This window comes from Sceloporus occidentalis, unplaced genomic scaffold (assembly GCF_023333645.1).
Source record: "Sceloporus occidentalis isolate IW3139 unplaced genomic scaffold, rSceOcc1.0.p SCAF_197, whole genome shotgun sequence".
NCBI classification, from domain to species: domain Eukaryota; kingdom Metazoa; phylum Chordata; class Lepidosauria; order Squamata; family Phrynosomatidae; genus Sceloporus; species Sceloporus occidentalis.
The window spans coordinates 1,297,140-1,309,164 of NW_028317177.1; the positions used below are offsets into that span (position 1 = coordinate 1,297,140).

The 12,025-nt window shown below is 41.9% G+C and overlaps 1 protein-coding gene across 1 annotated transcript; it reads right to left on the bottom strand.

Moving 5' to 3' along the window:
- Positions 1-356: 356 nt before the first annotated feature.
- Positions 357-4,735, bottom strand: LOC149278241 (ribonuclease H1-like). The gene is made up of 7 exons (XM_089502177.1): positions 4,686-4,735; positions 3,255-3,400; positions 2,499-2,595; positions 2,216-2,270; positions 1,920-2,004; positions 1,358-1,482; positions 357-434 (listed from the first exon to the last, which is right to left on the bottom strand). Exons 1-7 carry the CDS (start codon positions 4,733-4,735, stop codon positions 357-359), a joined length of 636 nt encoding a protein of 211 aa, XP_089358303.1.
- Positions 4,736-12,025: the final 7,290 nt, after the last annotated feature.

A 12,025-nucleotide genomic window follows, 5' to 3' on the forward strand; every position in this document is an offset into this window, starting at 1 on the left:
GTGAAAACTTTGTAAAACAGTTAACAGACAATGCTAGGGTTCTGCTTTGTTAAGAAGTTTGTTCGCAGCAACAAAAATGAGCATTATACAAGATATTCAGCAATGGCTATAATCATTGGAGCGCTCAGAATGCCTACTTCACTACTGTAGCTACAGCTATGATTTATAAGAACACATAGCGGTACTGCGTAATGGCAGCAGATTACTAGTTTTAACATGGCTATCTTAGATCGCTTCCCTCTTTGCACCCCAAAAACAACCCCCCACTAGCCATTAGCATCAGGCAATACAGTGGTCTCTGCAGAACCCCTAAAATCCCCCAAACGGGTGAATAAAACATTTGAAACGGCAGGACTTTATTTTCTTGCTCCATTTCTTGCCAGCTGGTCGGCCATTTCATTCCCTCTGTTACCACGATGACCCGGGACGTAAGTCTGTATCAAAGGAAAGTTAATATCAGTTTAGTTGTAAGTTCAGCCAGACTAGTGCACGTTAACGCACGCAGCACAGAATCACGGCTATCATTCATCACAATTCCCCAAACCGGAAGAAGCCTCTGTTCTGAAAAGTACCTGCAACATGCACAACAATATACCGGATTTGCTCGATTATAAGCAAATGCTCTGAAAAATACCCCTTCGTCTTATAATCGATGTCGAGTGGCATAAAGGGGGTATAAGGCATTTCGGGAGGCAGAGTGGCATATAGGGGGGTATAAGGCATATCATGGGGCAGAGTGGCAAACCTGGGGGCAGATGTGCATAACTGGAGGGGGGGCAGGTTGGCAAATAAAAGGAAATACAAACAAAAAAATATTTCTCAATCATAGCTTTTATTAAATATGAAAAAATAGTTTACATGAATTAATATTTACTGGTGAAACTTTTTTCCTATAGGGTCGTCTTATAATCAGGCTTTTTCTTTTTTTCCTAAATTAATATTCAGATTTTGGCCGGTTGTCTTATAATCGAGCAAATACGGTATATTCGTAAAGGAAGTTGTGTCATCATGCAAGACTTCTGGCATGGGGAGGGTTAATTACGGTTCCAGAGCACTGTGTCAGGTGTGAGGCAGTCCCCTGCAATGGGTACCATCGGGTAGATGTGTGCAAATACTATCTTCATAGCGTTCCATGCCGCCATGATTTGTTTAAGGCGTTAAGTCATGAAGGCAGCTATGTAAGGGATACCCGACGTAACAAGGACAAGGCTCTTTGTAAGAGAACCGAAAAAATACAATGAAGTACAGGTATCTTGTCACCTGTAATTGTCAGGAATGTATCCTATCATGGATAGTATAATGTAGCGTGTACCGTGTGTGGATCTGCATGTGTGATGCCAGTAAGGCTAAGGCTCACCCATGTAACATCCATGCCCTGGCAGAGATTGTCCAGCTTTTGGAAGTCTTGCTTGTTAACAACGTCGTGACCAGCGGAAGTTTTCCAACCATTCTGTTTCCACGATGGGACCCATTTTGTCGCGCCTATATAACACAACGCAACACAAATCACGTTGGGGATGATAGATCTCATTAACCGTTGCATATAGGTTTATACATGCGCGCACATACAAGCCCTCTTTCCTTTGACTAGCCTGAAAAATCCAGACTTTTTAGGATTTCTTTATGCAAGTCTTTTTAAGTTGTGCCAAACTGTTTATTTCTCAACACTTTTATGGACATACTTAAAAAAAAGGGGTAAAGGTACAGAAATCGGATATTAGAAACGAGTCAGTGTGTGTTGTTTTTTTTTTTTAAATTATTATCCATGTTAGGGGATATTGCTAAGTACCCCAAAAAACACATTTATTGTAGGATATAATACCGTATCATCTTGGCTTACTTATCTCTAAGTTAAGATTCCATGATGCGAAGACAGAATTTATCGGACTAACCACTGTCTGAGGGTAACCAGGACTTACCGTTAATGGTAAACTTGCTGTCAGTGTTAATATTAATCGCAGTCATATTGCGCTCCCTCGCTTGTTCCAGCGCTCTACTGGCCGCCTGAAAATTATGGGGGAAAACAACAAAAAAATGATGTGAGGCTCCATGGAGAAACATGAAAGCAGTCATCCAGGACTATTCAGCACCCGCCTAGTTTTGGGGGGACAACTACATGACTGCAAGTCTGGAACTAGTCCCTTATTCAGCAGAACAGATAATAAAGGAGCTTATTAACCGACGATGAAAAGTATTAGAAGAAATGATACACTACCTCGATTTCAGCTCTTTGATTAGTCTGTCTGCCTTCCAGTCGTTCTGACACGTTCCTGCCGTGTTAAATAAAATCATTTTTACAGACGGGCGGAAAAGTACAAATCCCCACGACTTTCCAGCTGTGACTGTGCCCTAACCCTGTATTTTCAATATACCATACATATCCACATGTATTCCCCAAGTGAACCTCCTATGACAGGTCAGTAAGATTCCCCGTACGGGGGTAGTTGGTCTTCTGATAACGATCTGTGTTATAAGGCAAGTTTGCCTCTGTCACTCACAGTGAATGATTAGGACCCCAGTAAACTCCAATCCCACCGCACGCTCCATGCTGCCCGTTTCTGGAGCAGCAGCCGTCCGTGTAAACCGCTTGACGCTCTGCAAGCAAAAAGGAAGAAATGCTTTACATCCCATTTCTCGTAACAGTCCATTGTCAGGGACGGCTTGTCTGTCGCTATCAACAGAGTAACTTTACACACGTTTACTAACTATGGATCATGTATGAAACAAGGGGACCCCGCCAAACGAACGCCGAGTGTTACTACGATAAGGTTAGAGGTGCAACGCAATCATTACACGGTTAATGCTATTAGTGGACTGGAAGGAAAGCATCATATTACAATTCCGTGGTGATCAATACTGAAGCTGTAACCTAGACTTCGGAAGTGCTGAGCTTCTACACAGGCAGAATTCAGCTCTTATAGGGGTTCAGCTGAGGAGCCCTAGCCAATACATGCTTTAGTTCGGTTCCTTTCTAACACTTCTGCTGGGAGGCTGTTCCACTTATCTTCCAATTTCTCTGCAAAGTTCCCTTTATCAAATGGGCTATATCCACTAAATAAGATGGCAGAAGAGTCGCACTTTTAACCTTTCCATTTCACTACAGAATATGGACGAACCCTGTCGCAGCATGACTGATAATTAAATCAGTAAGACTTAACTATACTTCACACGGGGTCCTCCTCGGACGTTCATGTGGGAGAAATAATATATATAATGTAAGGATAATATAATACTGTGGCGCATGTAGTGCAAACCTGTTCTCTGGCCGTACGGATGGTAACTAGAAGACGAAGAGCTGGAAGCATCATCGCTCTCCACGAAGTTCCTAGCTTCACGGCTGGACGGGAACTTCTTGTATCTCGCAGAAGGGAAGCGATCCACCTGAGCTTTGCATTCTTCCCTGTTGTGATCAGGTATGAAGAGGAACATTGGTGTATTAACTCCCACAAACCTCAGCCTTGTGGTCTGATACAGACAGCTGCTACTCCCCTTGCTTTCATCTGGAGTGTAAGCTCAGCCCTCCTCATCTGTTTCTGTAAGTCTCATTGTTATGTTATATACATGTTATGTCCTGTCTACCCTTTGTACAGCGCTACAGAATTTGGTGGCACTACATAAACAATAAATAATCATTTGGAGCATTACAGCGCATGTGCAGGAGTTACTCGCGAGCCGCTTGCAATACAGACTGTCAGGGGAGGAAGAAACGGACACAGAAGTCTACTTTTCTCTCGGATACGGAAAGATAACATGCATCGTGCTGCACGGTCAGAGGGGCACCGACTGGTTTATTCATTCTGACACCTCGTCTCTCAGGCCAGGCATTCGAGGGTTTGCTGAGCAGATCCCACTTACCTGGAGTCCTATATATAAATATATATACCCCCCCCCGGGAACCTGCGTGAAGCATACAAATTCCCCCCCCCGAACCTGCATGATGCATACACATCTTGTGGACAGACGCCAACATTTCCACGCACCAGTCTGTGACTATGTCACTTTGTGTGTACATCGCGCAGGCAGCACGCGCGGTGCTTATATTAATCTACATGATCGGCAGGCTTACACTCGATGCCTCTGCCGTTATATATGGATTTATATATAGCGCCCCCATATTTTGTAATGCTATACAGATTATACAGGACACCATGCGGGTGCAGCACATAAGTTAAAGATCGTGCCCCATCCATGCAGAACATTCCCCGGGCCCCGTTCACACCTATATCTATATAGTTATATCTAGTTATGTGAATGTAGAACGTACCCGATTATTTCTATATGGTATTCATGCTCATCTATATGTTCATCTCAGAGTAAACAGTATTAACCCCGTCATTACGGATAAGAGACCTTATAAACAGGACGGTGTAGCACAACTCCCATCACTCTGATCTCTTACAGAAGCTGGGAGTTGTTGTCATTTTAGGGTAATAATAATCGCCTGTATTGAATTGAATACTGAAGGAACAAATACCAGTTATATAGAACCAGTTTAATTGGCGTCATTAAGACGACTAGAAACCTTATAAATGCGATGAGGGGAATATCAGCCACAACCTAATGGGGTAATTCCCTATAATAACCCCCACAATCGACTGTACCCGGGGTAACAGCGTGATAATCCAATAACAAATATAGTAAGTGCGACAGAGCACTATGGCGGCGGATGGTTCCGCTCCCCTCACCAGCTATCGTACACTCCGGACCGACGGCCCCTGCGCACCGCATACGGCATCTTCTCTCAGGGTAGCGGCTAGTTTCTGCGCAGGCTGGGTGGCTGGCTAGATAGTAACAATGGCTCTCGCTCCGCAGCAGAGAAACTGGCTGATCACGCGTCCATCGCCAATATATATCACCAGGGGGAGGAGCCATAGGAAGGCGGGAAAGCGGATGTGCTTGGGATAGAACCAAGTGAAACGCCCTAGCAGTGGTTGTGGTGGCGCTAGAAGTTTTTTATGATACCGCTTTATATACAGATTAATATACGGTAACATGTGTAAATCATACAACTCTACTATAAAGATATAGACTGTATAATACTGACATATGTATGAAGATATATAAGCAGGGTGATCTTGTACCTGTAGTTTGCTTTATATAAATAAAGTCACTGAGTGTGTTGGAATATATATATATATATATATATATATATATATATATATACCGTATTTGCTCGATTATAAGACGAGGTTTTTTCCAGAGCAAATGCTCTGAAAAATACCCCTCGTCTTATAATCAGGGTCGTCTTATAATCAGACCTCAAATAGGTCTGATTATGAGACTAAGATCCAGATCCCCGCAGCGATGCAGAGGACCTGGATCCTCCTGTGTTAATCCCCCCCCCCCAACTTACCGGTGCTTCTGAGTCCCCGGTGCTTAGTCCGGGCTGCGTGTAGAGCTCTACGCGATACAATCGCGTAGAGCTCTACACGCTTCCCGGACTAAGCACTGGGGACCCAGATGCAGGGGACCTGGATCCTCCTGTGTTAACCCCCGACCCAACTTACCGGTGCATCTGAGTCCCCGGTGCTTAGTCCGGGCTGCGTGTAGAGCTCTACGCGATTGTATCGTGTAGAGCTCTACGCTCTACACGATACAATCGCGTAGAGCTCTAAACGCTGCCCGGACTAAGCACCGGGGACTCAGAAGCACCGGTAAGTTGGAGGGGGGGGGCATAACACAGGAGGATGCAGGGGACCTGCATCCTCCTGTGTTATGCCCCCTCCAACGTACCGGTGCTTCTGAGTCCCCGGTGCTTAGAGCTCTACGCGATTCGCGTGGAGCTCTACATGCTGCCCGGACTAAGCACCTGGGGCTCAGATGCAGGGGACCTGGACCCTCCTGTGTTATGCGCCCCCCCCAACTCAGAAGCACCGGTAAGTTTGGAGGAGGGAGGGGGAGTGTTAAATGTGGGTTTGAGGCATTTCTGGAGGCAGAGTGCTCTGTGAAATGCCTTTTAACCCCTTTAATGCCACTCTGCCTCCTGAAATGCCTTAAACCTCCCTATATGCCACTCTTCCCCATAATATGCCTTTTAACCCTCTAAGTGCCAGAGTGGCATATAGGGTTAAAAGGCATATCATGGGGCACAGTGGCATATAGGGTTAAAAGGCATATTATGGGGCACTGTGGCATTTAGAGGGTTAAAAGGCATATCATGGGGCACAGTGGCATATAGGGGGTATAAGGCACTTCTGGGGCAGATGTGCATAACTGGGGGACAGGTTGGAAAATAGAAGGAAATAAAACCAAAATATTTTTCTCAAGCATAGCTTTTATTAAAAAAAGTGTTTAAATGAATTAACATTTACTGGTAAAACTTTTTTCCTATAGGGTCGTCTTATATTCAGGCTTTTTCTTTTTTTCCTAAATTAATATTAAGATTTGGGGGGTCGTCTTATAATCAGGGTCGTCTTATAATCGAGCAAATACGGTATATATATATATATATATATATATATATATATATATATATATATATATATATATATATATATATATTAGAAGTTGTAGCTGTATTAGTCCAGTGGTGTCAATATCAAATAACAGATGGAATAAGTATCTTGTGATATTACCTTTTTTTTATTGGACTAACAGAATTTTGGAATTACAAGCTTTCGGGAGCTCTTCTCCCTTTCTCAAATCTAAAAAATTTCTTAGCAAAACGACACGTAGAATTCAATGTTGTGTGGTGGGGGGAGGGGGGTTTACTGCCCAGATCTGATAAGGGGGAGTGAGATGTTCAAAAGTATGTGTCCCTCCAGAGGGTCATAAATGTTCTGAATAGGGAATTTTGAGGGGGGATTTAGCACTGCGGAAGACAAACTGACACAGAAGAAAAATTAAGATGCTAGTGCTCACATACAGGGAATAGGAATGCTGTGATGAATATAGGGGTGCGAATGTATATGTATACATATGTTACCATATATGCAGGAGAATATAGATGAACATGGTGAACTTAACAATACAGTACATATAGCAGGTGGGGGGTTATGTAAAACCTGTGTAGTGGGACAGGAAACCCAAATCGGCATTGAGTCCTCTATTCTTGCTGTTGAAAAGTTGAATCGTTCCGACTTCAGAAGTTCTTCTTGGGTGTTACTGAAGTCCCCTTTCAGTATCTTGATTTTTAGGTCCTTGAATGAATGGTCATGTCGGGTGAAATGGTGTCCCACAGGGGTGCAATGGGAATTTTCCTTGTGGTGTTTAATGGAATGTCTGTGCATGTTCATTCTGCCTTAATTGCTGGCTGGTTTCTCCAGTGTAGCATCCTAGGTCACATTTAGTGCATTGTATCATATACACTACATTGCTAGATGTGCAGGTGCACGATCCTTTAACCCCTTCAGTCCCAGGGGTTTTTGGTACCTCAAGTCCCGGAGCAATTTTGCCATTTTTGCGGTGTGTCGGTTCAGCGATTATTCTCTTTTCCTGTGAATAGTGTACCCATGTAAATTATATATTGTTGTTTCAAGGAGAGGTAGAGCTTTATTTTGATACCATAGTTAGATGATTAGCTAAAAATAACTAGCAAAAATTAGAAAAAGAAACACCTATTTTTTTTTATAAATTTTCCCTCTGAATCCTCACAAAATTCAGGTGTCCTGATTTCAGAAATACCTAATTTATATAGATTTTCCATACTTTCCCAGCACTCATATGGAACATACTATAAATTGTACATTATTCGTAGAATCTTTATGCTTATGGATTAACGGGTTTGGGGGTTGTGTTAGGGCAATGGGATTTAAGGGGTTTTTTTTTTCTTTTTTTATTATTTTTATCTTTTTTATATATACTTTTAATTTTTTTATATTTTTTTTAAATAGGGACCTCTTGAACATGTTATTAATGCCAGTGATGACATCACTTAGCTCAGGTTATTGTTTTTTATTATTATTATTTATTGTATTATTTTAGTGATTTATTTATTTTTACATCACTAACATGGTTTCTCACTCTCCTCCCTGCGATCCCCCTGCACCGATCACACTGTGATCGTGGTTAATACTGTAGGTCTTGCTGTTGTGGGTGGCTATGTTGTCTGTTCATATGTGTTGGCACAGTTTGCAGCAGGGCCTTTGGCGCGGTGTGGTCCGTTTTTCTTTATCACTTCTATCAGTGGGTAGTTTCCTGTTAATTTTTGTTGCAAGTTTGGGGGATATGTCACACTTGCTACTTATGACTGAATATCACAGACTTCACAATTTCTTCCTAACAGCTTACGTTGTACTGGCCATATTGGTATTCTTTTTGCAGGGTGCGTTTTCCCCATTCTAGATATGCACTAAAGGAGGTATGATTATGAATCTATGGGTTATTATTGATGTATTTGTTGGATATGACCCTGGAAGAAATGGTTTTCTTGACCGCTAGTGGTCACTTAGCATATCAAAAGAATTCACTATCTATGAGGGGATACAGGCATATGGTGGATTACTCAGCAAGTAGACGTAGAGGCACCTCCGCTATAACATTTCACACCTTGCAGAGGGCACCGGTTGGAGTCCCAGCTTCAAAAGACAAATTTACCTTATAAGACCTTTTGGCACCACATGCCTATACAATCGAATTAATCCCTCTCATGCTGAAATTGGCCATACCATCTCTACCAGGTAGCAAGTCCAAGTATGCATTTTACAAGTTGGCGTGACAGCGGCCTCCATGGATTGGACTTATTTGTCTAGTACATGGGTGTCCAAGTGTTTTCTGCAGTGGGCCACTTAATTAGAATTGTATACGTGCGAGGGCCGCACTCATTTTTCACTGTGAGAAAATATGGCCTTTAATAAAATATACAGATTAAAATAAAGTAAATGACAGAAAACCTTTACTTTTCCTCTCACTGATTTCTGGGCCTAAAAAGTTTTGTGACTACAAATTCAGGATTCTGGATAAATAAAAATGAAATAGGTCTATTTATTTTAGGGATGCACTAAAATGAAAATTCTGGACCAAAACCGAAAATTCAGGGTTCACTTAAACGAAACCGAAAATGACCCCGCCCCTCACCTTTAAAAATAATAAAAAAAATCCTACACTTTTAATAAAAGTAAGTTACACACCAAAATTGTACAAAAAAAATTATATATTATGATTGTTAACAGCAATACCCAGATTCCAGCATGTACTGGTTGGCTGGGTATGATAGGAGTGCTGTCAACAATCATATATAAATTAATAGTTATTGTATTTTTTGTCCAATTTTAGTGCGTTAACACACCACAATTGGAGAGAAAAAAAAATCAACAATATGACTTGGCATGATAGGAGTGTGATTGCTAACAGCAAACACACTCTTTTATACCCAGGCAACCAGTAAATGCTGGAACCTAGGCATGATGGGACTGTGACTGCTGTTAGCAGATTGCTGTTAGCAATCACACTCCTATCATCCCAAGTCAGCCAGTACATGCTGGTACAGGGTGGCTGTAAGTGCAGACCCCATACTGCTGGCAGCATCAATACACAAGGGGGCAGCTAGCCAGGTTTCAGCATGTACTGGCTGACTTGGCATGATAGGAGTGTGATTGCTAACAGCAAACACACTCTTTTTATACCCAGACAACCAGTAAATGCTGGAACCTAGGCATGATGGGACTGTGATAGCTGTTAGCAGATTGCTGTTAGCAATCACACTCCTATCATCCCAAGTCAGCCAGTACATGCTGGTACAGGGTGGCTGTAAGTGCAGACCCCATACTGCTGGCAGCATCAATACACAAGGGGCAGCTAGCCAGGTTTCAACATATACTGGCTGACTTGGCATGATAGGAGTGTGATTGCTAACAGCAATCACAGTCCCATCATGCCTAGGTTCCAGCACTTACACATCCATGCTATCACACACACAAATTCATTCATTCACAGATTCATTCCCTCAATCACGCATACTCATTCAAACACCCTCCCCCACCCCCTTACCTGCACTACAGCTCTCGATGCCGCTCACAGACTTCAGCAGGGGGCGTGGCCTCCCGCTTCCTCTGTGCAGGACAATAGACACTCCCACAAGTAAGCAGCAGGGCTCTTGTGATCCTGGCTGCCGATCTCACGCGGGCCGCACCTCGAGGTCCGCATGTTGGACACCCCTGGTCTAGTACATCCCACAGATGAGATCTGGGGAATTTGGAGGGAACACCCTTAACTTGTCGTCGTGTTATGAACAGAGAGTTATATACACTGGAAAAATTGTGTTTTAGAGGGGATATGATAACATTATATAAATATATGCAGGGCCAATATAAAGAGCTCTTCAGTGACCTGTTCATTAACAGAAATGTACAAAGAACAAGAGGTCACCCTCTAAGACTGGAAGAGCGCAGGTTTCATAGACAAAGGAAGGGATTCTTTACAGTAAGGACAATAAAGGTGCCTTCAAATGGGGTCTGGCTATTTTTAGAAAAGCATGACATACAGGAATATAAATAGAATTAATATTTTAGAACTTCTAGATCCAAGGAGAAAGCCAATTGCCTTTTGGAGTCAAGAAGGAATTCTCTCCCCTGATGGCAGAATTCGAAATAGCTTAATTATGGCTTTTTGCCTTGTTTTGGATCGAGTAGGAAGGTTAGGTAGAAAGGTTGAACTTGATGGACTTGGGTCACTTTTCAACCTTATGAACTAAGTAACTGTGTGTTCCTCAAACCATTTCTGCTTTGTGGCAGGGTGCATTATCCTGCTGAAAGTGGCCAATGTCATCAGGGAATACCACATCCATGAAAGGGTGTACATGGTCTGCAGCAATGCTTAGATAGGTGCTACTAATCTTGAAAATAGCCTTAAATAACAGAATGCAAGTTTTACGTTTATAATAGCTTTAAATAACTAAACCTGTATGTTTTTGAATATCATATTTATATGATATGTTGTATTTGTAAACTTATACTGTCCTGTCTTCAATGTTGCTTGAGGGTTTATGTTTATGAGGGTGTGCAGGCATAGGCACAATGTGAAGTGCTCTCAGTACCGTCACCCCTATTCTACCCAGTCACAACCAGTCTCTGTCATCAAAGAAAGTGGCAGAACCAGATGACTTTGCTTGTTCCTTTAAGAGTGTAGAACAAAAAACAATTATGCTGCCTACTGTTCCCAAACACCAAGCTGGTCCAGTCTCACCCCCACGTGTGTTATGGTTCCAATTTTAACATAAAAACATTTACAAGAAAAAAAATATATATACATAATTTAATTTTCAAGGCACCAGAATTCATGTTGCAATGCAAACTCCAGTGAAATTCCTTTTCTTTACACAAAGCGTCACAATATGCTGTGCTGCCCGTACATAACGCTGGCTGCACTGTCTAGCACGCTAACCAAATAAACAGATCTGTAACTTTATTCTTTCCGCTAAACATTTATTCATTTAAAAATCACAACATAAACTACTGAAGCTTTTACTGGTTCAGTGGAACCAACTCATCAGTGGCAGCTTTTTACGTAAAATGGCAATTCCACGCATGGCCGTCACATGTTGAAACATGAATTCTCCCCTTACTTTTGGGTGGAAAGCCCGATTTCTAATTTTAACCTTCCTGTAACATTTACATGTGCTGTAGCTTTGCCCTAAATTTGCGCTAAGAACAAAGATACATCAAAATACAAATTTTTCTGTTTTTATATGTTCTGATTAAATGGTTTGTTGCAAACCCATCACAAAATAATCAGGTTCTTATGTCTCTTTGTAAACCCAAATCATCAATTCCCATATGGGGAAAAAAAACAAGACTATTTAGTAAATAGATCCATGATCCATTTTACTAAACAATCATCCACGGTTATCAACGGAAAAAACAAACCCCTTAATCATTAAGATTTTTCTTTTCCTTAAGCATTTACCGACCATCGTAGAGCTTTCTTTGAATACTCAGAAGGGCTTCTATTACAGTTGTTTCAAGAGATATTACATATATATAGCAAATTTAAAACCAGCAGATACAATAAACCAGGGTAAGTATTAGGTTGAAAATGTTCCGCAAATGGTTTGCATGGTTCAGAATGTCTTGAGGGGCTTCTTAAGAAG

What these genes read in the sequence shown, in the direction of transcription:
- LOC149278241 (XM_089502177.1), bottom strand. Translation starts at nt 4,735, where the DNA reads ATGCCGTATGCGGTGCGCAGGGGCCGTCGGTCCGGAGTGTACGATAGC. An exon ending in TGGGGTCCTAATCATTCACT is followed by an intron (nt 2,271 to 2,498) that starts GTGAGTGACAGA and finishes TTAACACGGCAG; the next exon opens with GAACGTGTCAGAACGACTGG. An exon ending in CAGCAAGTTTACCATTAACG is followed by an intron (nt 1,483 to 1,919) that starts GTAAGTCCTGGT and finishes TGTGTTATATAG; the next exon opens with GCGCGACAAAATGGGTCCCA.